General features: G+C 37.9%; 1 protein-coding gene across 4 annotated transcripts in view; it reads left to right on the forward strand.

Moving 5' to 3' along the window:
* Nucleotides 1–53: 53 nt before the first annotated feature.
* Nucleotides 54–26,260, forward strand: part of DDX42 (DEAD-box helicase 42) — a 31,713-nt gene continuing 5,506 nt past the window's right edge. Inside the window, exons 1-14 of one of the 4 annotated variants that reach the window (XM_037070324.1) lie at nucleotides 54–396; nucleotides 5,323–5,559; nucleotides 7,457–7,607; nucleotides 11,955–12,016; nucleotides 13,345–13,381; nucleotides 14,217–14,366; nucleotides 17,981–18,085; nucleotides 19,823–19,942; nucleotides 21,007–21,183; nucleotides 21,773–21,901; nucleotides 22,724–22,823; nucleotides 23,405–23,452; nucleotides 23,960–24,057; nucleotides 25,730–26,006. In XM_037070324.1, the coding sequence (XP_036926219.1) occupies nucleotides 5,339–5,559; nucleotides 7,457–7,607; nucleotides 11,955–12,016; nucleotides 13,345–13,381; nucleotides 14,217–14,366; nucleotides 17,981–18,085; nucleotides 19,823–19,942; nucleotides 21,007–21,183; nucleotides 21,773–21,901; nucleotides 22,724–22,823; nucleotides 23,405–23,452; nucleotides 23,960–24,057; nucleotides 25,730–26,006 (1,675 nt within the window). In that variant the 5' untranslated portion in view covers nucleotides 54–396; nucleotides 5,323–5,338. The other 3 variants (XM_037070323.1, XM_037070325.1, XM_037070326.1) reach the window with 3 other exon arrangements.

Genomic DNA, 26,260 nt, shown 5'->3' on the forward strand with positions numbered 1-26,260 from the left:
TCAGCGCACTGAACCGGTGCTCCGGAAGCTAAAGGTGGCCATGCTCTTTGGAACCACGTGGCCAGAGGCACACGGAGAAATGTTACCCAGGTCGTATTTGCCAAGGACCAGAGTATAAGGGATCGACAATTTTATGTATATGCGGTTCCGCCGAAGCCCTTTTCTTGGAATTAATTGGGCGGCTTCCTGTCCCTGGTACTCCTTCTTCATTCGCAGGCCTACTTCCTACACAGGCCACGAACACTCCTCACCCAAGAGCAGAGCCCAAGTCAAAGTGTGTGAGGGGCCTAACGAGGCATTTCGGAGCTAAAAAGGCCAGAAGGGCCCATAGCCCTTTCCGGCAGCCGTAGACTCAGGCCCCGCCCTTCGGCCCGCGCTCTGCAGTGCGCATGTCAGGTTTGTATTCCCCCTCCCCCACAGTCGGCAACGGGTCTAGAAGCGGCGGCAGCGACGGTGAAAGGGGCGGAGAGGGAGGGACGCGGCCCGGTCCGCGCGTACTTTGGGCCGTGGGATTCTCCCCGCGTCGGAGGAAGTAATAGGTGTCTCTATAGCAGCAGGTATGTGCGAGGTGGGTCTGGACGCGGAGTTGCGGCCCCTTGATGACACTGGAGGCAACTGCAGGGCCTAGGGAAGGCTGGGGAACCGCGGCCTCACTTAACAAAGAGTCAGCGGAGCGCCTGGGCGCCGGAGGCCCAGGGAGCGGGCGAGGAGTAGGAGTGCGAGGCTGGGGCCCCCAAAGGTCCTTCCGTGCCGTGTCGCCCTCCCACGGCTCCCGCTTCTCCCGTAACTCTTGCGGAGGCCCAGTTGGCGGCTTTCCCGAGGCGGCGCCCGCTCGCTTGGCTGCGGAAGGGATTTGCAAGGTGCCGAGCTCCTTGGTAGGGATAGCCACCGGGGGATTCTGACTTTAGCCGGCAGCAGGTGATGGAGGCAAGCCTCCTAGTCGGAGGGAGCCTGTAGGCAAAAGTTGCCAAATCGGAAGACGAGAGACAAAGTCGGTGATCTTCGTGCAGCCTTCAGCAGATAGTTATTAGCATAACCATCGTCACCCAAACTTTTTTTGCAGCCTACCTAAAAGCCTGTCTGATGTGAGTAAATAATTTACATGGAGTTGCAAGTTTACGAACAAATAATATAGAGAGAAGTTTTAGTAGTCGAGAGTTTGGGGGAAATCATACCTTCCTTGTCACCTTAGTGAATGAAGCGGTTCCTCTTTTGCCCCTCCTTCAGGTTCCAAATATTGCCTTTGGCTTCTTTGTGTTTTGTTTTGGGGTAACGTTGTTTCTGTATTTCTTTTCCCCCATATAAACACCCCGGTGCTCCCAATAGGCAGAGATTATTTCGTATTCACTGTAACTTTCCAGAGCCAAGCACGGTTCTGGCACATTGGAGGTGAACAATAAATGTTTCATACAAAAATTAATCTTTAGAGTCTCAGTGAAAAAGAAAGTATGCTGTGTTTTCCTGTACTTAGAAGGGGCATTATATGGCCTAATTTGCAATTCATTCATTTAAGAAATGTTCTCATTGATGTCTAGTGTGTGTGTCTATTGCCTAGCACTGTTTTAGGTCTCTGACTCCTGCCCTCTTGAAACTTAACTTTCCAGTGAGAGGAAGAGAGACAGTAAACAAATATATAAATTCTACCGTATGTTAGAAGATTATTAGTGCCTTAGGAAAAAATACAGTTGGAAAGATAGATGGGAAGGTGTTGCATTTTGAAAGAGAGTGGTCAGGAATGTATTCATAGATAAGAAATGTATAGATAAGCTAAGCCGTCTAAAAGCAGGTGAGGAATGATGAGCCCAGCCAGTGTCTGGGGAAAGGAATGTTCCAGGCAGAGGGAACAGCATGTGTAAAAGGCCTGGAAGAGGACAGTGCTGACCTGTTAGAGGAACAATTAGAAGAGCAGTGTGCTTGTAGCACTGTGAGCAAAGGAGGGAGTATTAGGAGATAAAAGGTCAGGAAAGAAAAAGAATTGGGGGTGGGAGCAGAATAGCCAGGACCTTTTAGGCTATTGTGAGGCTTTTTCACTTTTGCTTTGCTTGAGATGGGAACCATCCGAGGGTTTGAGCAGAGGAGTGGTAAGATCTGACTTAGAATGTATTGTTAAAACTTAGTATAATTCATGGAGTACAGTTTTTATTTTGGTTTTTATCAACTTGGTACTATTCACATAATTAGTTCTTAGTTTCTCTAAGCTAACGGAAAGGAAAGATGCTTCTAAAATAAGTATAACCCAGCATTAACTTATATTTGGCTTTAGAAGAAAATGATGAAATTCTTAGGCCTTGTACAGATTTTTGTTAATGAACTGGCTGGTTTATGGTGTGTGAAATGTTCTCAAGGCATACTATTAGGTGGATGCTAATCACATGTCACCAGAATGCTTCTCTCCCAAAACAAAAGTTTTGATAAGGTAATGTGGTTTTATAATCAGTTGTATTTATTTTCCACCATTGTCCAAAATATAAACTCGAGACAATTTATCTTTCTTATGTTCCACATTTATTATAACTTTCTAGCCTTTGCTGTGTCTAGCTTTTTTCCCTACAATGTCATCCTTTACACTTCTCTACCCAGCTTGCATCTTTCTGTGCCTCCCATGGGTTCTAGCTCCCTTATGAAGCATATTCTCATTTGTCAGCTGATGGTGATCTCTGACATCTTCAGTGTCATGTAGCACTTATGTATGGAATCCCTGAGTTAAAAGAGATCTGAGAAGTGTAACTTGATATTCTCCATTTACCAATAGAGAAACTGATTTCTGGAGACAAAAATAATGATACACATGACTCCTAATAAACATTGTGTACTTACTATGTTGTAAATGTGTTTTTGTGTATGAACTCAGTTTCTCACACCAGCTGTGAAGTAGGTGATATTCTTACTATCTTACAGATGAGGAAACTGAGGCACAGAGAAGCTAAGTGACTTCCTTGAGATGCATATCGAGTTAATGGTAAAACTCGAGTTTGAACATAGTCTCACTCCATAGTTTGTGTTATTTTACTATGGTATTATGATTTCCTACTAAATCGCAGTATTTTAGTGCTAGAATCATCCCAAGTAGGACCTTATACTATCTTTAATTTTTCTGTTTGCCCAATTTGTAAATCCCCTTGAGTCTCCTGTATTGAATAAACTTGATTAGTGAATATATACTCTTCCATTTTCCAAACAAAATGGAGAAGCCTGTTTCTTCACGAATGAAACCCATAACCCGGAGTTGGAGAGATAAAACAAGGACACAAATAGGATTAAATGTTGGGTGTTTTAGGACTACGGAGGGAAATTGAGGAAGGAGATGGCACTTCTCTGGTGGAATCATTCCTGTCATAGTTCTAGCAGTTGGCGTTGAGATGGGCTTTGAAGAATAAGACTTTGGTAGGTACATGTAATGAGAGAGTTGATGGGGAGGGAATCCAGGTAGAGGGAGGAGCATTTACCAAAGAAACCAGGTGGGGAAATCCTGGGAGATAAGAATGGTAAAGTAGTTTTTTGCCACAATGGAGTCTTCTTCCAGGCTTACTTAAGTAATTGAAGAGTTACTAATTGAAGGGAATGACAGAATCAGCAACGTGCATCAAGAGGGTTTGGGCCAGGATCTGGAAGAATGTGGAAGAGGGTTTTTGCTGAGCATCTGAATGCTCACCTCCCTTGGACGTGACTTTCCCTAGTTCCATGGTACTAACAACATCTTGCTTGCTTATTATTCTTACCGAATCTCATCTCACTGGACTTAGGTTAGAATTAGAATTCTTTCCATTAAAGGATTCCTGAAGACAGCAGGAGATGGTCTTAATTAAGTTTAGGCAAACAGGTACTCATCAAGTAATTATTTTAGCCATGCAATAACTTCTGTGGAAAGTCCAAAATGAGTGAAGACAGTCCCAATCTGGAACTAATGGTGGCCCAAGGGTGAAGTTTGACATAAATCAAATTGAATACTAAGCAGACTGAACTAACTGCTATATAATAATTCCAACAAAACCTGTAAGGTGTGTATGGGGGAGGGTCACAGAACCAGAAAAGTAGAGCATGTTGTTCTTTGTCCCTTCAATAATTTCATCAATAAAAAGCTGTTTTTGTAACTCTTTTCCACATTGGCTTCAGAGTCCATTACAAACACTTTAATTTTTATTAGTGGTAAACTTTAATACAAAGAAGAAAGTAAAAAAATCAAATAACTGCAGTTAGCATTTTGATTAACGGCCCTCCAGCTATTTGTGTATATTAACTCATGCTTTTACATTGAATTATGTTGAATCATAATCATCCACCTTGTTTTATTCTTATTTGATTCACATTTATTTTTTATAAATGTGAGTGGTAATTAGCACTTTTAAAAGTTAGAATGCATAGTCCCTTTGGTTAAGCAATCACATTTTAAAGATTGATCCTAAAGAAGTAATTAAGGGTGTGCACAACGATATAGCTATATGATATGTTTCACAACATCATAAAACAGTGGAGAAGTACACTTATTGGTGTTTAAAGATGTTCATAGTGTATCATTAGGGGGAAAAATCAGTAACTGAAACAAATATGTACAATAGGGTTTTAGTTTTGTGTTAAATTATGTGTGTATGTATATAGATGTAGAAAAAATAACAAGGGGTCAGCAAAATTACAGAGAGAGGAAATACCAGGTATTTTAAAATTTTGTTTTTGTTTGCTTTATGAGCTTCCTGCTTTTCAACAAAACCTAAGTAACTTGTGCCCTGGCCGGTATGGCTCAGTTGTTTGAAGTGTCACCCTATAACCAAAGGCTATGGGTTTGATTCCCAGTCGAGGCACATCACCTAGGCTCCACATTGGATCTCCAGTTGGGATGTGTGTGGGAGGCAACTGATTTTTTTTAAATTTTTATATATTTATTTATCTTTAGAGGGGAAGGGAAGGAGAGAAGGAGAGAAACATCAGTGTATGGTTGCCTCTTGTGAGTCCCCTGCTGGGAACTGGCCTGCAACCCAGGCATGTGCCCTGATTGGAAATCGAACTGTGATCATGTGGTTCACAGGCCCGTGCTCATTCCAGCCAGGGTGGGAGGCAACTGATTTTTGCTTCTCTCTCTTGTGGCCTCACCTTGGTGTTTCCCCTCTCCCTTCCCTTCTCTTCTCTCTAACAGCAATGAAAAATAACGTATTTGAGAGAATGTAGCCATTTTGCTGAGATTAGCATATTGCATATCTGAAATACAAAGATGAAGTTTTAAGTGAGAGGCAAAAGTTTAAAATGAAATTGTAGGTAGAGTTGGAAAAGACAAAATCCACGGGCTACCTATAAAGTTAAATTTATATTAATGTATCTTGTCACTAACAGATCAGTTGTTGACACCATGAACTGGAATAAAGGTGGCCCTGGCACGAAGAGGGGATTTGGCTTTGGAGGTTTTGCCATCAGTGCTGGAAAGAAGGAGGAACCGAAACTCCCACAACAATCCCACAGTGCCTTTGGGGCAACCAGTTCTTCTTCCGGATTTGGAAAGTCGGCTCCACCACAGCTCCCTTCTTTCTACAAAATTGGATCTAAACGAGCCAATTTTGATGAAGAAAATGCGTAAGTGGTAATTCTTAATAATTTAGCAAAGGTTGGGCTTTGAGATAATTCATTTTGTCAGCAGAAATTAAGGCAAAAAACCACTTTATTTCCTGAACAAATAATATGACTTCTTAAATTGGCTATCTCACTGAATTGCATTCTTGCTAATAAGATTGCTAATAATTGTCACTTTAATTATTTGTAAGGAATATAATACTTGTGTGCTTACTTATTCTTTTACTTGTTCCAAAAAGTATTTGAGGTCATTGAAACCTAGATATGACTAAAGAGATTTTTGGTGGTCTTTACGGAAGTCTTTTATTGACACCATATAAATTGTTTTGTAAACACAGGCAGTTGTCAGAACTGGTAGAGACACAGTTTGCCTCAACACCCAAGTCCTTAAAACTATTATGTTGTAAGATATTAATAGTGTTAGAAAAATCTCAGATTTTTGCCCACAGTTCTCAGGAAACATACTTAGCAATTATCTTTTTTCACTTTGTCTAATAAGGTGGTTATTATAGAAGGATGGGATTTGAAGGTTTGAGTTCTAATTCCTGTATAATTTCTGTCTTTGCTAAATTTGAAGAATTGCTTGCTGCTATTAATTTCTACCCGGTTGTGACACTGCTGGAGGTTTTTTTTTTTTAATTAAAAAATAGTTCCTCAATATCAGGAGTTTTTAAAGTACAACAGCAGCATTGTAAAAAGCTGTTACAGCGTTCAGGAATTCAATACAGAAGTAGGTGTTTAAGGATCAACGAAGTCAAGAGTCATTATTCTAGAGAGCAGTTTACCAGTTCAGGGACGTGTTTTATTAAATGAAAATCTATATTCAGTTAAATGAAACCTATGTAAATGAATATGCGTGCGCGTGTGTATAGCACATAACAGCTTTTTAAAAAATTCCTATAAAGAGGAAATGCTTTAAAATTTTACACTGCAATTATTTATTTACACTTATTTGTTTATAATACTTTCACTATTTATAATTATACTGTATTTAAATTTATGAAGTATCTGGTTATATTACTGTTTTATTTAATTTTGAGATAAGGTCTAAACAATGTGTTTGCTTTTTGTTTTAGTTTATAAAGAGCTATAGCCATTTCTGGGATTTTTGTTAGTTAGAAAGTGATACTCTCTCCAGACTTTGAAGTTGTCTTTTCTGAATACTTAGGTAGTGTGACAAATGGTTTGGGATTGAGCAATTTTTTAAATTCTAGAAGTTTTCTGTTGGTCCTCAGAAAATAGCCCAGAACTTCTGATGGAAGAGTCCCTAGCCTAATGAACATTTCTCTAAAAATTTTTAAAGGATTATAATAATAAAATAGGTTTTTAATATTTCATATGAAAGTAATTTTTTTCCGCCCTGGCTGGTGTGGCTCAGTGGACTGAGCGCTGGCCTGTGAACCAAAGGGTTGCTGATTTGATTCCTAGTCAGGGCACATGCCTCGGTTGCAGGCCTGGATCCCCCAGTGGGAGGTGCGTGGGAAGCAACCACACATTGATGTTTCTCTCCCTCTCTTCCTCCCTCCTTTTCCCTCTGTTAATAAATAAATAAAATCTAAAAGAAAAAAATTTTATAGCATGCATTCTTTAATATTTGTTATTTATCCAACCGTGATACACTGTTGCGCTGAAAATTTTACAGCTGAAAATTAATTTGAACAGCCACTGTTGAAGTAGTGAATCTGCTGTGACTGTTTTGTTTCTGCTTTTGGCAATATTAGAATTTTGCTTGTATTAAGTAATAATTATTAAGTCTTTAGCCAAAGCCTAGAGGTCTCTAACCTACATAGTTAAATTTCTTAATAGTAATGTATATCATAATAAACATTTCTGTTAAATGAAAAATTCACTGATCCCAGACTAAACATTGACTTTACCAATCATGCATCTTAATTTTCAGATATTTTGAAGATGAGGAAGAAGACTCTAGCAATGTTGATTTGCCTTATATTCCTGCTGAAAACTCGCCTACTCGCCAGCAGTTTCGTTCCAAGCCTGTAGATTCTGACAGTGATGATGATCCCTTGGAGGCATTCATGGCTGAAGTGGAAGCAAGTATCAACTCTGTTTTATTAAAATGCTCAGCAATTAGAAGGAGCCCAAATTAACCTACTATTCAGTCCTCATTCAGAATTTGCTTTCTGGCCCTTTTGGGGGAGGATTTTTCTCTCTTACTCTTAAATAAACTTCCAGTTGATCCGTGACCCTTGAACATAATAGCTCAAGATTTTTGTGTGTATTTTATTTTAATAATTCTTGGTATATTCTTAAATGGAATGAGTATTATCTCATTTGACCTATATTTATGAAATACATACGAGAGACAATTAAATTTAAGGGACTTGCTAAAATTACAAATTTTGTACTTTCAACATTTAGTATTTCTTACCATCGACATTCATGACCTCCCTGTAGTAATTGAAACTTGTGACCACTTTTCCTAAAATTCTTCTCAGTAGGCGCTTGTGATTTTGAATTTTGACCTTTTCTCCCAGCTTTGACTTTTTTCTACTTATTTACTTATTTGTTATTAAGAAAAAAATTAAATGCATACAAAAGTAGAATATAAAATGAACCCCCACCCTATGTACCTTTCACTCCTCCTTTTTCTATTAACTTTTGTTATCTAACTCATCTCTCACCTCTTTTTAGATTACTTTAAAGTAAACAATCATTTCATCTGTATTTCTGTATCTCTAAGATAACTCTTAAAAAATGTGGCTACTGTGTTATTGTTGTACCAAAAATAGCATTACATATCTGTGTGACTGTTGTTTGTTCTTGTGGTTCTCTTGTAGTTTTTCAAATATAATTCTGCCGTTCTCTAGTGATTTGCTATGTTCACTGTATACATTCCTTAGGGATCTCATCCACTTCTACAACTTAACTTCGGTATGAACAGGTCATGTCTTTAGGTCTCTCCTTGGTTTTAGCTCTACTTTTCTAGAAGCATGTTGGCCATTTTTATATGGGTATGTGCTCCTCACACCTTGAAACTCTCTCCATACTTTGAAGTTGTCTTTTCTGAATACTTAGGTAGTGTGACAAATGGTTTCAATGAAACCGGTGCATTGTCTTTTTTCTTCTTATGCCTCTTAATGGCACCAATATTCACACAGTCACCTTGGCTTTAACTTTTTGTTACCTGTCCCTCTCACTTGCTTTTGAACTGATGATCAAGCATGTTCATCACTTAGATCATTTTACCCTCAGGATAACATTGAGGAATAGGCAGAAAGAAAATATATAAATGTAATTACTTAACTAGTAAGAAAACTGAACCCTAGGAATTTGAATCCCTTTGTACCAGATCACACCGGTACTATGTAGCAGAGCTGCATAGTTCAGTTTTACTTGCTTAGTGGTGCTGATAGCCTAGTTCTTTCTAGTACGTCATGCTACCTTCACTCATTTGCGGGCTCTGTCAATCTTTACAATTTCTCTTGCATCTGTTCTTTTTGTTTTCGCTGTGTTCATCTTTTTTTATTCCTTTTTTCTTGCCTGGTCTAAATTCTCTCTGCTCTAGGCCCTTTGCTCTCTCATTTATGTGGTATATAGTTAGTAATTAGACTAATACTAAAGCATGTTTCTTACCATGTTCAAAACTGTCACTTCATTGTTTATGAAATAGAGTCCTTCCAGATTACTCACGTACTTGTTACTTGAAGTCTTCAGTTCATCTTTCTAAGGAAGGAGGGAAAGAAAGAACCCAATGTGGGTGTGTTTTTGGTTGGCCTAGACACAGCTTTTTAAAAATGTGAACTGACATGTTTAAGATCAGGAGATTTTGTCTAAAAGTTTGGACTCTCAAAAAGTGGAAGATTTGGTAATACTAAGCCTGCATTCTTTCTTGGAAAAAGCAGGCTCTTGCTGAGCAAATGACTGCTTTCTGTAGACAAGGCGTGCTTTTTCTGGTTCACCACAGTTCTACCAATCCCTGTTGTCTTTTGACATAGAGGCCACCAGTTAGAGCCATTTATTGTCACACTTGCATTGTGGTTTTCTTATAGTGGAGGAAAAAGTATAAGTATTTCTTATACTTTTCTAGGCTTGGGCCTCTTATCAAATATCAAAAAATAAAAGAATCAGGGCTATGTTATGTAAGAAAAATTAAAGCATGCTTTAGAAGAATATTCCTGCTTACTGAAGTGCAAGTAAAGCATGTCTGTCAAAAGAATACACCTTTTCTTATCCTGGCTCACTTCATTCATTGTGATTGGCACCCATTAGGTGTTTGAATTTCCTACCTTTGATTTAGAACAACTCAAATTACTTGCCGAAGAATATGCACTCAATAGGTTAGCAGAGCCAGGATTTAACTCCAAAGCCCATATTCTTTCTGGAGTATCGTTTTGTGTCTGAGTTCTTGTAACACTGCGTATTTTTATGCCCTAACACTTACCAGAGCTCTTCATAATGTACATGTGCTTTGTACCATGATAATGATTTAGTAAATATGTTAAATGGTTCTCTTTAGAAGTAAAGGCAGAAAATAAGACTGTCATGTTGAGATATCTTTTTACTTACGTATATATGTTTTTCGTTTTCTTGAGATATAGACATTTCTCAAAGGGCAGTGTTTCTCATTATTTCTTGAGCTATCCCTAGTGATGAATTAGAAGAAAAATCAGCTCAGTTTCTAGGTTTAAATTTAGATTCGGTGTTTGGTAGTGCAGCCTGCCATTGCCCTTTCTGAGTAGGAGTATCCAGGGATGGCCCGTATTCTCTTGCTTGGCATTTCAAGTAGTTGAAGCCGTTTGGAGGTTCAGTCTTTTTGAATGATATCATTCTTCTGGAATCTTTTTGGTATAGGATTTGAAGCGGTTTTGCTGATTTTGGAACAGAGATACTGGATATTGTCTGATATTGGAGAGAGAGTTGTTGCTGAAGTATTGTATGTGTTAAATTCCTAATCTTTGATATATGTAAACTTTTCTAGTGATAAAACTCAAAACAGGGATTTATTTTTATCCTTTGTTTCCCCCAGAAAAGATTTGTGTGGCTTAAGAAATGTTTCATAAGGGTTTGTGTCCCATTCCTTATGTTACATTGCTTATGTCATCTTCACTTCAGTTATAGCCTGAAATACAAGTGGAGGCAAAAGCAGGTTTATAGTTGTTCATATGGAAAATTGTATAGTTAATAATCATGTAAGAATAAACTCAGTTTTGCACACTCATAATTGTAAACCTTTTGCCCTACCATGTATATCTCATATTTGGTTCAATCCCTTGAAAAGTACATTGTGTATAATACTTCTTTTTAAAGTAATTTCCTTTTACCAGGATCACTTGACTAGATAGGATGCCTGACAATGTCAGGTTTAATGCAGTGTTTTGTTTTGTTTTTTTAATCAAAAAAGTCAGAAAGTTTCATGTTGCTTTATAACAAGAAACAGCTCTGTAGCATGTGTTTAACCTCGGGAAAAATTCTTCTGACTTGGTTTTCACACACATAAAACAAATAATTGCTGTATTTTTCAGATTACATGACCTCCTCCCCCCACCCCCCCACCCAATTTGGGAGGAAAAATGGTTGTTAATGCTGCTGTTGAATTCTGTTTACATTCACATTGGTGAAATATGTTATTTATGTTATTAAATATTTTACCACATTTTTGCTTCAAATATTTTTCCCTATTTTCCTCTAAAACTTTATGCCTTATGGTCCAAAAAATATGATGATTTAAATTTGTGATTATTAGTTTGTTTTGTATAAATGTCTATGGAAAAATGACACGCATTTAACTCTACCCCTAAAGATTTTGTTTAGTAGGTTTAGAGCAGGGTTTTCAACCTTGGGACTATGGGGGCTCGATGGTTCTTTGCTGTGGGGACTATTCTGTGCGTTGTAGGATGTTTAGCAGCATATGTGGCCTTGACCCACTAGATACTAGTAAGAATCTCCACTTCATTCTCACTGTGCCCCACCCCCCACCCCATTTGTGACGGTCAGAAATGTCTCCAGACATCCCCAGATGTCCATGGGGACAAAATTGTCCCAGGTTGATAACAACCTTTCCAGAGTCAGGTCTAGAAATCTCCCCTTTTTACTAACCCCAATGGTCATGTCACACAAATGGTCTTAAGTTGCACCTGGAGAAAGCCTGATTTGCCTGAATTTTAGGCCGTTTATAGTCACGATTATTATCAATTTTAAAAAAAGTAACCAAGCATTTTTACTGATTTTCCTATGTAATAGATTGCAGATAAAAGTTGTACAGTCCACGTATAGCCAAGTTTTTAGAACATTTGGGTATTTGTCTGAAAAACTATAAAAATACAGTTGTCAAAATGCATAGCTCAAAGTATAATGGTCCTTGTTCAAATCTGAAAATTCTATGTAAAGAAATTTTCTTTTTAGTTGATCTTATTCCATATAGCCTTTTGTTTCATTAGGATCAGGCGGCTAGAGACATGAAGAGACTTGAAGAAAAGGACAAGGAAAGAAAAAACGTAAAGTAAGTTGTTTTCTCCCTCACAAAGGTTATATAGAAAAAAAAATACTATCTCCCAAAGTTTATAGAGGAAAAATTAAAATACATAAGTTTTTTGACATGAAGTTATTTCTGAACATGAAATATCTTGAACATGTTTCTTGAACATGTTTCTGCAGATAATAGAGATGACAAAAGTCTTTAAATTTACAGTAATTAAAAACCATTTTTGGTAGAATGGTATTTGGTGTTCTGTAGTTGGTTTTTTTTTAATTAACTCAAGAATGAATTACAGTGGAAGTTAAAGCATAATTACTAAAGTTTGGGTTCATTGTTCTAAGTTTTGTTCCATAATTAATATAAAATAGGTTCATAGGATTGATTATGAGAAATAATGGTGGTTGTCATTTAAAAGCTATATTATTAATAAATAATAGAATTCAGTTTATTTAAGGAGTGACATCATGCGTTAGCAGTCGATCAGAACTTGAAATACATTATTTTCTGGAATAGAGAATTCTCTGTCCCTTGCTGAATACACTCCTCTTAAAGCTTTTGCTACCAGACACAAGTAGGACTTGCCCTCCGTTTGGTAATCGGTGCTTTAGGCCTGCCCCCAAGGTTCCTGTGCCGGAGGGAGGTTCAGCCCTCTCTGCTGCTTATTGTGTGTTTCATCCTCTCAATTGCCCATACTGGTGGTGTAGCTGGCCTTAGGAATAGCGAGTACTCTAGATTAGGCAGAAAGTCTGATCAGAAAGAGATGGTTGTGCGAACTAAGCAACCATATTTTCAGTAGCTCCTGAGAGATGCAGCAGGTAACATTTACCCCTCCTCTGTGTGAACTGCTTAGGAGTAGTAGTCTCAAACTTACCAAGAGTTGATTTAGTTTTCTCTCTGTCCCCAAGGATTCTAGCTGAATGCAGTTACCCCAGAGCTAGAAACTGGGGGCATTAAGAAAATTGCAACTTTCTTTTTAGCATATAACAAAAGCAGAATTTAAAAAAAAATACAAAATGCTTTTTACAACTGCATTGTTTGTTGTATTGGGTTCACAAGGCTAGGATTCTTGGGTATATGTTTTCAGAAATTTTTACTCCTTACACCCTTGTTAGTAATTGATGTTTCTAGGGGTACCATATCACCCCTTTTTTTAAAAAAAATGCAAACTGCAGCATATAGAAACTACGCATATATGATGGATGGATAGTTTATAGTGTGCTTATTGCTGCTTTGTTGTTATTAGTGTTGAGAGTTCCTGTGCTGTATGGAATTCAACACTAATCTGCTATAAGTATGGAGCTGGGTATGTGGAACATTTGCAGGGAAGTTTGTTTCTCCGCTTGTTTTTCCAGGGGTATTCGAGATGACATTGAAGAGGAAGATGACCAAGTGAGTTCCTATGCAGTATTTCTATCTTTTATTTTTATCCCACAAAGTCTGTACTGGGGACAAGCTAGAGCTTGCCTTCACCGAAATGGCCATTCCTGACATTCAGCAGGGAATGTCATTTTGACTTGCTCCTTTTCTGCACATGTGACCAATTGGTAATATAAAGATTCACATGGCTTTCCTCCATGTTAAAGATGGAACTTTCGATCAACTGTGACGTCAAAAACAATTAGCTTTATTCAGCTTGATTTTTTAAACCCAAATTAATGTTTGTTCTCATAAATGAGGAAGTAGAGTAGTGTGTGATCTACCGATGCCCTTTAGCAACATCTAACCTCTACCTCTTTCTAGGGGTTCTGTTTGTGATTTTTGTATTTCAAGATGGAACATTTAATGATTGACCTTTAGTATGTTTTTCCTCATTATTCAGTTATGGGATGGTGAGAAAGGAACAAAAGTGAGCAGTAGCCCTTTCCAGGTTTGTGACTCTCCTAATCAGTGTCAGCTTCTAAACTTGGATTGGTAAAGCACAGCATGTGTTCCACAGCTCTGGGCAGGATAGGTAGACACCCCACCCCAGGAAAGATGTGGAACAGGCAGATTTGTAAGTCTTTTGTTAAGTTCAATCATTTCATAGTACTAACTGTCTCATTCATTTCTTCTGATTGTTCCTCTGAGTACTGCTATTGTTAAAGGAATCATTACTAGTAAAAGTCTTGTCTTACTTGGTAGGTATTTAAACTGCAGTCATCTGGTACACTGTGTACACTAATTACAGGAGCAGAAATGTTCCCGGTTGTACTTGGTATGATTATGTTCTTGTGCTTTCCTGCAGGAAGCTTATTTTCGATACATGGCAGAGAACCCAACTGCTGGTGTGGTTCAAGAGGAAGAGGAAGATAATTTGGAATATGATAGTGATGGAAATCCAATTGCACCTTCCAAAAAAATCATTGATCCTCTTCCTCCCATTGATCATTCAGAGGTATGGTGTTTCTTGCTGAATTTGATTCTAGTTTCAAGCTGATACAGTTTCTTCAGCATTAATATTTAGGTTTTCTCAATGACTGAATACTCCTGACTTACTCTTCTTAACATCATGAGAGTATTTGTTCTTTGGGATCTTGTCAGCTCTGCTAAGAGATTGAGTGAAAAAGTGACTGAGCGATGCAGGCTTTACAGCCCATGTTGTTTAAAGTACAGCTGAATCGCCTATTCATGTTTAATTTTATGTGAAGAATTTTTTTTCCCAACAATTGTACTTCTTTTCCACACTATCATTTACCATCTTCCAAAATGGGCCCTTAGACTGCAGTTTTATAATTGCTGTAAACCTTTATAATTTTTTTAAAGATTTTATTTATCTTTAGAGGGGAAGGAAAGGAGAGAGGGAGAGAAATATCAATGTATGGTTGCCTCTCATGCATCCCCTGCCGGGAACTGGCCTGCAACCCAGGCACGTGCCCCGACTGGGAATTGAACCGCGATCCTTTGGTTCACAGGCCAGTGCTCAATCTACACCAGCCAGGGCAACCTTTACAATTTTTATCAGATCTGGAGCGGATAAGAGACTGTTCTTTCGGAGGGTACCAGGAATTATAGGTTCCTTAAATTGGGAAAAGGAAATAAGAATATTAGTGTACGCACTTGAAGAAAAAGAATCAGTATCTCATTGAGGTTAGATAGCAGACTGGCTCTTGCGTGCCCTAGTGATTCTAGATCTCGAACAGTGGTTCTTTAAGTGTGATCCAAGGACTCCTGATGGGTTCTACAAAGTCAAAAAGCTTTTCATAATAACATTGTGATTTTTGCCTTTTGTTTTCTGGGTTAGCATTTGCATCAATGACTGAAAGCAATGGTAGATAAAACTGCTAACACCTTAGCGTGAATCAAGACGCTAGTACCAGCTGTTTCCTGCCAGGCCATCACAGTTTTAAAAAAAGCCAGTCACTTAAGAATGTTTTTGAAATAGTAAAGATTATTATTTATTCTTTATTAAGTCTCAGCCCTTATTTTATGTCTTTATTCCGTGTCACAAAATGGGAAGTACTAACAAAGCGCTTGGGTGTTTGAGTTGTGAGTTGAAGTAGCTGCTTTTTCCATGGAACATTGTTTTCACTTGAGAAAATGAACGATACTTGAAAACAGTTGAGAGTGTTTATTAACAAGAATAAAAATTTAAGATTTCAACCAAAAGTTAGAATTTGAGAAATATATTCACCACAGTGAGCTTGACAGCTTTCCAATATTTATTTTTGTTGTAATACATTGGTGGTAATAACTGTGGTTTTTAAAAATATATAAAATGAAATTTCACCATTTGAATGATCTGCCTACTACCTCAGTAAACCAGTATTTTCAAATGGCCAGTGCACGGTGTTGTAAAATCATGCATGGATCAAGACTCCATTCAAAATGCATGATAGACCCGTGGGTTATAATGAAATGAAGTTTGAAAAGTTCATGATGTGGTTTCAGAGTACACAATAAAAATAACCTTTATGAAATGACCTCTTGTCGGGTTTTAGTAATGGTATCGAAAAAGAGTAAAAAGCCACAAGAATTGAAAAGGCTGTTAATAAATGCATTTTTCCCCCCAACATGATGTCTTTGTGAAGCCAGATTTTCTTCATGGACTAATAGCACACATCACAACAATTTTCATGGAGTCCAAACCATGTTCTTTTGTCAGACATTAAAGAGATTTGTAAAGATGTGAATTAATATATTTAAATTTTTGTTCTAATTTTAATACAGTAAATAGCAATAGACATAACCCACATAAGAGAAAACTCACTTTTGTTAAGTGTAAAGGGTACCTAAGGCAAAAAAGTTTGAGAACTACTAGTTTATTCAATTTTTTAAATGTTTCCTTTTGCACAGATGTTACTACATAATACCTTGGTATTTTACATGTGGCAAATGAAACTAAATATTTGAACTTGCTCTAGGAAGAAGTACGCATGATAAAGAGTGAAAATCTAATAAGGAAAGCAAATAAGTACTTGAAATAATCATCTACTAAAAATATTTGAGATACTTGATAAAGCACTCAGACTTCATGCTGGTGTATTCACAGTGGTCTTAATGTATGTAATGGGCAGTCTACCAGGAGAGATCAGAAGTAAGGAAGGATACCCCTTCTACCTATTAACTAGCTTTCTTCTCATTCTGTTTTTTTTTTCCTATTCCTACCCTGCTCCTGCCCCCCATCTGCCCCCCCTCAGTGGCTGCTGACTTTCCACCTGTTGTTCTTTTTTAATAAAAATTTTACATATTTATATGTAAAATTCATGAACAAAGACAAAAATTCTTGCCCTCACTGATCGTTCATTCTGATAAAGAGAGGAGGCTAAAGAAAATCCCGTTATGTGCAGCATTATGGGTGCATAACAAAAATTTTCTGCCTGTTAATAATTAATTTTGGGTTATATCCAGAATTATGAAAATTTTTTAAATTATTTATTTATTTTTAGAGAGAAGGGAAGGAGAAAGAGTGGGAGAGAACCATCAATGTGTGGTTGCCTCTCATGTGTCCCCTACTGGGGACCTGGCCTGCAACCCAGGCATGTGCCCTGACTGGGAATCAAACCGGCAACTCTTTGCTTCACAGGCCCGTGCTCAATCCACTGAGCTACACCAGCCAGGACCAGAATTATGAAAATTTTGACCATCTAGCAAAGGCTTACATTCTTCTTTTTTAAAAAGTTTATTATAGACATACCATATTGTCAAAAAGAAAATCATGTAGCCACATTCATATGTGATGGTTTGCTTCTGTTTTGTATTCTTAGTACAGGAAGCTATGAAAAATAGCAGAAATTACTTCTTCCCTCTTTGAAATTGGAAATGCTTGGTCAGTTATGTAAACAGTTCCATGTTCCCCACTCCCCACCACCCCCAAAGAAGGAGCTCTTCCTCTGAACACAGATCTCTCCCCAAAGGAAATACTAGAAATGTTTTTAAATGTCTAGAGCTACATGAACAGCTTTCTCCAAAATATATAAATATTATAGGGTAGACTATCTCCTTTAAAATACTTTAAAATCTGAGGCCTTTGGCGTTGTAGAGAGAGATTCTTTAATCTGCATTAAGATTGTTCAAATCCAGCCCTGGCTGGCGTGGCTCAGTGGATTGAGCGCGGGCCTGCGAACCAGACGATCGCGGTTCGATTCCCAGTCAGGGCACATGCCTGGGTTGGGGGCCAGTTTCTTGCCGACTAACTACCAGCAGGGGACGCACAAAAGGCAATCATACATTGATGTTTCTCTCCCTCTCTCCTTCCCCTCTAAAGATAAATAAACAAATAAAATCTTTAAAAAAAAAGTAAATTTCCCTTAAAAAAAAAAAGATTGTTCAAATCTGAAGTGTGTTCTTAAGAATCTCTTTAGAATGCAGGTTAGTGTTTATGTTGAAAATGGGATTCGGGGAAGGTGCTGGCTGTGCATTGTGGGGGCGTGTCATGAATAAACTCCTTTGTTCTCTAGTTGGTTATGGCTTTACGTATGTAATATTTGTAAAAGGTTATTTTGCATTAAAATCAAACTCACAGGATTGACTCTTGAATTCTAGACTAACTTTGAATAATTGGACCTGCAGATTGACTATCCACCATTTGAAAAAAATTTTTACAATGAGCATGAAGAGATAACCAACCTCACTCCACAGCAGTTGATAGATCTCCGGCATAAGCTAAATCTTCGGGTAAGTCAGTCATTATGCCAGATGTTTTTTAAATGCGTTTTTTATTTTTTCCATTACCATTTATACTCCCCATATCTTCTTCCACCTTCACCGCTTCCTTCTACCTCCCTGCCCTCTGGATATTCTAAGTTAAATAGTGATATTTAAGGTTAATAGTATACTTGCCCAAACTAAAATATCATTGAGTTTCTTTTCTAATGGTGTCTGAATTACCTTTGGTAGAGTGATAATATATCCCTTGGGCTCAGGTTTCTTGTTTTTGTTGTATTATTAGTCTTCCAGCTATTTTAGGATAGGATTACTTTTTCTTTCGTATGTCACAACATGAACACTAAATTATTTGGTTAACACTGTATGTTGTGCAGTACAGTAAGTCACTGAGATCCTAAAATTAATCAGCAAGTGTTTCTCCACTGAGTACAGTGTGGTGAGCACTGTTGGGTGGGCTAGAGATGAAGCGTAGGAGTCCCCACCTTCAGGAAGAGGGGACAAAATTAGTAGGTATGAACAGTACGTATAATCACAATACTTCAAAATTGAGATACACTTACTTTCAAATTACATACAGCACATATATTTTTAATTAGAAAAAAATTAATACCTTTTAAAAAACACCCATGCACTTATTTCATAGTAATTTTTTAAATAGTTCACTCAGAAAGTTTAAGTTCTACATTGGCCACATTATTCAGGGCTCTGCTAGATACTAAGTGAAATATACATAGATACTATGGTGATCACTACTCTGGTATAGATAGGTAGTTTCTGGCCTATGCCTTACCAGTTGCTATGTCATGTTTGAACTTCTGTTTTCTCAGAGGGGTGTGTGTGTGTGTGTGTGTGTGTTTTCCAAATGTCCCTCTTCCCCCATAAAAATGTCTTTTAAGTGAAATCCTGGTTAGAAATAGCATCACTAGAGGAAGCATTGAAAAGTACCACTATTGGAATCAATGTGAAGGTTATAAGCCTCATTGTTCACCTGGGTACAGTTTGAACAGTGCTTGACAGTGGCTGGACCATCACCAAGTGGGACATTAACTCTTCAGACATGACTAAAGATGAGGTGGTAGAAAATATCTGTAGATATTTTTGTAGCCAGTAAGTATAGACATGCCATATTTAGAGCTCATTTGTACTCTGTATTTCAAAAGTAAATTTTATTTTTTCTACTAGCTGGTATAGTGATGCAAAATGGTTTAAAAATTACCTGTATTTTGGGGATTATGAGAAGCACTCAGGTTTTAGAGGAGGAAAATAGGAAAAAAATTTTGAAGCAAAAAATGTAAAATGTCTAATAACATAAATAACATAATATTTCACCAAAGTAAATGTAAACAGAACTCAACAGCAGCATTAACAACCATGGTTCCTCCCAAATTCAGCGGGGCAGGGAGGGGGTTGCATCTTATAGTCAGAAGAATATGGTAATGACTTTTTCCAATTCATTGAACTATATATTTTTTAATATCTTATAGACAGTTAATTTTAATGAAGAGCTATCTAGGCACTTAATCATTATATATGACAGTTATCTCAAGAATATTTTCATGGAATTTTTTATGTGAGGTTTTAGATCTGTTACTTTTTACCTTTTCAAACAGCCTATGCTTTTGGCTATAGACTTATAGTTTCACTTTAAACTCAAGCTAAATGCTAGATACTGGTAAATACTTTTGAATTTCCAGTGCTGTTGATTTTGAAGAACAAGTTGTTTCTGGAAGTTGTCTTTTTCTCCAGGTCTCTGGTGCTGCACCTCCTAGACCAGGAAGTAGTTTTGCTCATTTTGGGTTTGATGAGCAACTTATGCACCAGATTCGGAAATCTGAATACACACAGCCCACTCCAATACAGTGCCAGGTAAGTAGAACATAATGAAAGAAAAATGAAGTAGAATGATAGTCAGTGGCTATATTTTATTTCACAAACAGGTCAAACTGATAAATCATGAGTTGGTGCAGAACTGTATTAACATGGATAGAATGTGTTCATATATTCCCTTTCTGGCCTCGTCTTCAACTCTTGCTTTAAACAAGGGGATGGGGGAAGACATACATGAGTATTTTTGAAACCTCAAAAGTTAAAGAGCAAAGTAAAATTATTTACCACTCTAAAAAGTTGCTAAGGGGTCTGGGAAGAGTTTTGTATCTGATAAATGTCTTGAAAATACAGTCTGAAGAAAATAGTTCATTAGACCTAAACTAAATAAAAAATATTTCTGTGTGGACAGATTTAGCCCTCTCAGTGACTAGGAGTTCTTTGTCCGTGAAAGTAATAGCTTCTTCAGTAGATTGAGTGCAGGCCTGCAAAGCAAGGCATCGCCGGTTTGATTCCCAGTCAGGGCACAAGTCTAGGTTGCAGGCCATATCCTCAGTATGGGGTGTGCTAGAGGCAACCATATATTGATGTTTCACTCCCTCTCTTTCTCCCTCCCTTTCCCATCTCTCATAAATAAATAAATAAATAAATAAATAAATAAATATTTTTTTTTGAAGGTAACATTTTCTGTTTCACATTTATTTATGAGATTTATTTATTTCTACACAGAAAATGAGAATTTTCTGGACATGGATGAGGTATTCTATACCTTGTGAAGGAGACAAGATTTTTAAACTTTAGTAATCTACTTATATTATGAATTACATTTTTATCTCTATATTTTGCTTAAAGCAAAATGGAGTCATTCATATTTCTAGATGGCGGTTGATCCGCATGGACAGAATGATAATGTTTCTTACAGATCAAGAAGTTGAGGGGAATGCCAGGTGTTTTTGTTATTTGGTAGCCAGTATGCTTAGCCCAGGATATTTTTGTTGCAGTGGAAATAAAAGTCATTAATAGTCATTTACCCCTTCCCCAGGACTTCCTTCAGGACACCTTTAAAATAGAAGGTTGAGAGTAAATATACTTTATTTTTTCTGTAGGGTGTGCCTGTGGCGTTAAGTGGAAGGGACATGATTGGTATTGCCAAAACGGGCAGTGGGAAAACTGCAGCCTTTATCTGGCCCATGCTGATTCATATAATGGACCAGAAGGAACTGGAACCAGGTGACGGACCAATCGCAGTGATTGTGTGTCCCACCAGGGAGCTTTGCCAGCAGGTATGTGCCTTGTGTGGAATGCCTCCTTTCATGTGTGAACTAGCAAGAGACTAACCAGTCAAGTGAGTAGAATTACCAGGAAACTTCTTTTTTAGTTGTAGTGAAATACACATAAAATTTCCAATTCGAATTATTTATAAGTTTACGGTGGTATTGAGTACATTCATATTGTTGTGCTAATTTTTGAAAACTTTTGGAAAATGTTGTTAGTATTTTCTATATAACTAAATACACAGTTTTCCTTAAAGTACTATTACAAGGGAAAAAAATGTGATACAGGAATTGTTATGTATTGTACACTCCCTGTGTTTTCCTCCTGAATAAATTATTTTGCTTGGTCAAAGGGCAGTGACAGGGCCAAGAAGAGAAGTGGAGAGTCAATAATAAGATTTCAGATAGCCTCTTGAGACTTGATAATGATAATCTATTCACTTACTTTAAGAATAAAACTGATTTTAAAGTATTTTCTAGCTTTTTCTTTTCTGTGACATTGCATTCTGTGTCTTTTAGTACTGTGGTTTTGGTTGTGACGGCGGTTTTTGTTGGCATCAAAGTTTGTTAATATGCCATTGTGTCAACAACTTTGTAGATCCATGCAGAGTGTAAGCGGTTTGGGAAAGCATATAATCTTCGATCAGTGGCCGTGTATGGTGGAGGGAGCATGTGGGAGCAAGCCAAGGCCCTTCAGGAAGGGGCAGAGATCGTTGTGTGTACCCCAGTGAGTATGTCTTGAGTTTAAATGGCTTCTCAGTCTCTCTTGTGGGGAATAATTATTGGGGGGAATTTTCCCTAAAATGTGGTAGAGCAGGGGTCGAGAATACTCTGCTTTGGTTTAGTTTTGATTAGTTGACTAAAATAGCAGTCCAGTAGGATTCTCTGAACTATATTTGTTAATAGCTGCAAATTTCTCTCTCTTTCAAATAGTTGTTTTTATGTTCTCCTAGCAGATGCAGGCACTGACCTGTGTGGCTCAGTTGGCTGGGCCTTGTCTGCAGAGCAAGAGGTCTTCGGCTCCATCCACTGTTAGAGCACATGCCTGGGTTTGCAGGTTTAGCCCCTGGGTGGAGCGGGTATGAGAAGCAGCTGGTCAGTGTTTCTCACACTGTGTTTATCCCTCTCTTCCGCCCTTCCCCTTTCTCTAAAAACAAATAAAATCTTTAAAAAAAGAAAGCTAATGGATTTGAGGTCCCTGGAGAGCATCAAGAATCAGAAAGACATTCAGAGTGTGGTTAAACTGCCTAGAAGAGTGTAGTCTAAACTAAAGCCTACCAGTAAGGTGTTGAATTAGGTCATTTCAGCATGCCTCGCAGAAGTAGTTCTGGCTATTTCCCCATAATTTAAATCACAGTGTAAAGGAAGAATCTGACAGTTCTCAAATTTTCTGTTCTTTTAGGCTTTGTAGTGCATGAAATCCAAGGCTGCCCAGCTAGGGTCTTACAGTTTAAGACTGGAGTATTAATACTTTTGCTAGGAGCACAGCTCTAGAAAGTTTTATTAATGCCTTTAATTACACTTACTATTCATGTTCTGGATCTTGTAGGGCCGACTGATTGACCATGTAAAGAAGAAAGCTACCAATCTTCAAAGAGTCTCTTACCTTGTGTTTGATGAAGCAGATCGAATGTTTGACATGGGATTCGGTATGCTTTGAATGCCAGTTTCTTCTGCCCCCCACCTTATGATACTAGTTTTTTCTATGTCTGGACTAGCGAGGATTTTTTCTTGCATGAGAAAAGCCAAAAATACTCCCGGATAGGGTTAGACTGGATTGGACTAAAACATTAACTCTGTTTAGGTATTTTCTCAGGAAAAAATCTTAGGTATTAATTAAGTTGAGGATATTTGAAAGTGTCTTCGTTAAAAGGGGAGGATATTTTCTCCATGCTTTATTTTATTCATATGCCTTTGGTTGTGGAGGTCAAAGTCTGTGTTCTTAGGTAGGTGGATATGATACCATTCAAGGCCCTTTGCTTTCCTGTCCTCCTTCACTTAGCTGTGTGAAAATTTGAATTATCTGTATTGATTGGAAAGCACTAGCCCTAACCCAGCTGGGTGGAGGATAGATGTTGTGGAATTTTACGCTGAATGATAGGTCTAGGAATTTCAAATTTTTCTTAATTCTTGTAACCTCTCATATAAAATCTTTTTCTAAAATGACTTTTCCAGATATCCCAGACTGTGTTACAGAGTTATAACATTAATTTTAATGTTCTTCTTCCAGAGTACCAGGTGCGATCCATAGCCAGTCATGTCCGTCCTGACAGACAGAGTATGTATGAAGCGGTTTTTTAAGCCACATTTATATTCAGAATAAACTTCTATTTATTTTATAATCAGTCCTGGCATTAAGAATGATCTGACGAGAATGATAAAGAGTAAGTAAGAGAATGAGAGTTTATCTTAGCTGCACAGGACCTTAGAGGTCAGCAGGTGTAAGTCAACCAGTTTTATAGATCATAAGAACTAGGGCTGAGAACTAAGTGACTTCCCATGATTTATAGTTTTCTTGGTGGGTAGAAGCAATGCACAGTGCAGCTCCACTGATTTAAAATCAAGAGCCTTTTCTTGAGCCATGCTGACAGCAACCCCTGTCTTAACTGAAAAGTGTACAAACAATAGGAAAGAGTCTTTTTTTCTTAGCGAATCATTTTTTTTAAACTAAAGTTTGGGTAGGTTTATTTTTAAAAACTGAGTATATAAAAATATTTTGTAGGAAATATAATGGTTATTCAAAAAAGAAGGCATACTTTTTAACAGAGTCTGCTTTATCTTCTAGCTCTCTTATTCAGTGCAACTTTCCGGAAAAAGATTGAAAAACTGGCCAGAGACATCCTGATCGACCCCATTCGAGTGGTGCAAGGAGACATTGGAGAGGTAACCATAAGCAGGGCCAGATGAGACCGCAAAGGGTTGTTTCTCATTACAGAGACATGGAACTAATTTCTTACTACCAAGGAAAAAATGTTATGAATTAGTGGATGAGGCAGCATGTTTCAAACTTGCTTTAAAAAATCACAAGAGGCAGGGTAGATGAAAAAGATTGAGAAGTGTTGATTGATAAATAATTGTTGAAAAAGATTTGTGTTCATTGGTAAATGACTGTTGAGACTTGGTGATGGACACATGGGAGTTGATTATGTTAATTTCACTTTTTTTTTGAATGTTTAAAATTATTTCATAATAATTTTTAACTGAATTTGTTGGGGTCACACTGGTTAACAAAACTATACAGGTTTCAGGTGCCCAGTTCTACTACACATCATCTGTACATTGTATTGTGTGTTCACCGTCCCAAGTCAAGTCTCGCTCCATCCTCATTTGTCCCCCATACCCTTCTTCACCTCCCTCCAAAATAAGCTAAAACCTTTTGGGGGGGCTGGAAAGCAAGGTTTGCTAGAAGATGAGCAGTCAGTTAGGATGGAACTAACATTTGAAATGATGGTGGGAGGAGGTCTGCACAGCTTAGGGTAGGGGGACTTGAAAGGCCTGGTGAAAATAAAGGGTTTTTTTCCTTACCTACAGATTTCCCTGTGTCGAAAATTTCTCTGAATTGAGATTTGAAATTCAATTAAGATGCCTTGAGAATTCCTTAAGTTTTTTTGCCATGTTTATTCAAATTCTGTGCGGTTAGCATTTTGACTGTGTCCATTTTTCTTTTTTCTTTTGAAGTATATTTTATTGATTCTGCTATTACAGTTGTCCCATTGTTTCCCTCCCCTTTATCCCCCTCTGCCCTGCACCCCCCATCCTTCTAATATCCCCCCTCTCCTTAATTCATGTCCATGGGTGGTTGTACATATGTGTTCTTTGGCTTCTCCATTTTCTATACTATTCTTAATCTCCCCTTGACTATTTTGTACCTACCATTTATGTTTTTATTCCATATATCTTTTCTCCTATTCTCTTCCCCCCGCCTTCCACTGATAACCCTCCATGTGACCTTCATTTCTGTGGTTCTGTTCCTATTCTAGTTATTTGCGTAGTTGGTTCTTGTTTTTTAGGTTCGATTGTTGATAGTTGTGAATTTATTGTCAATTACTTCTCATTTTTGTGTGCCTTCTCTGTGTGTATGAACTGTACTAGGAACAGTGAGGAAGAGGTTGCAATCTGTAGCCAGTCATGTCTGTCCTGGCGGAGTATGTATGAAGCAGTTTTATTAAGCCACATTAATACTCAGAATAAACTTTTATTTACTTTATAAGAAGTCATGGCATCAAAAATGATCTGATGAGAACAATAAAGCATGAGATAACAGTTTCATAATGACAGCCTAATTTATTAAGAATAATCTGAATTGGCATATAAAAAGTAGTGCAGCTAACAGATTGGTTGGTGTACATACCCCTCAGGGGAGGTAGAGAGCAGAGTGATTTCAGAGGGGGCCTAGGTTTTGAGCTACACTTGACTTGCTGAAGGAACGCCCCAGGAGAAAGAAGTGTTGTTCAGGGTTCTTCTAGATATGGGTAGGATATGTGATGTCTGGTCCTTGTTTGGGTGCCCTGTGGCACAAAGGTCACAGTCCTCTATTTTGTTTCGTCTTTTTCAGGCAAATGAAGATGTGACACAGATTGTGGAGATTCTCCATTCTGGGCCCAGTAAATGGAACTGGCTTACCCGGCGTCTGGTGGAGTTTACTTCTTCAGGGAGTGTCCTCCTGTTTGTTACTAAAAAAGCCAATGCTGAGGAGCTAGCCAATAACCTTAAACAGGAGGGTCATAATCTTGGGCTACTTCATGGGGACATGGACCAGAGTGAAAGAAACAAGGTCATTTCAGACTTTAAGAAAAAGGACATCCCTATCCTGGTGGCCACAGATGTTGCAGGTAGAGTATGAGTTTCCCTAATAAACTTAGATTCCTATGCTGTCAAGGTGCTCAGTCTTGCTATATGTAAGACCTATAATATTAGGTCACGCTGGTTAAGGTCACCCTGCTGGCTGGGCCCCATGGAGCAACAATTCAGAGCACACTGATCACAACCAGAAAGAGGTTACTTTCTTAGCCTCAGGCACCTTTGATGCTGGTTTTAAATTTTTTATATATTCCTAGTAAAAGAGAGAAGCCATTGCAGGCTATTG

Source organism: Sturnira hondurensis, unplaced genomic scaffold, assembly GCF_014824575.4.
Source record: "Sturnira hondurensis isolate 20B ecotype Veracruz unplaced genomic scaffold, ASM1482457v3 Scaffold0018728, whole genome shotgun sequence".
Classification (NCBI taxonomy): Eukaryota; Metazoa; Chordata; class Mammalia; order Chiroptera; family Phyllostomidae; genus Sturnira; species Sturnira hondurensis.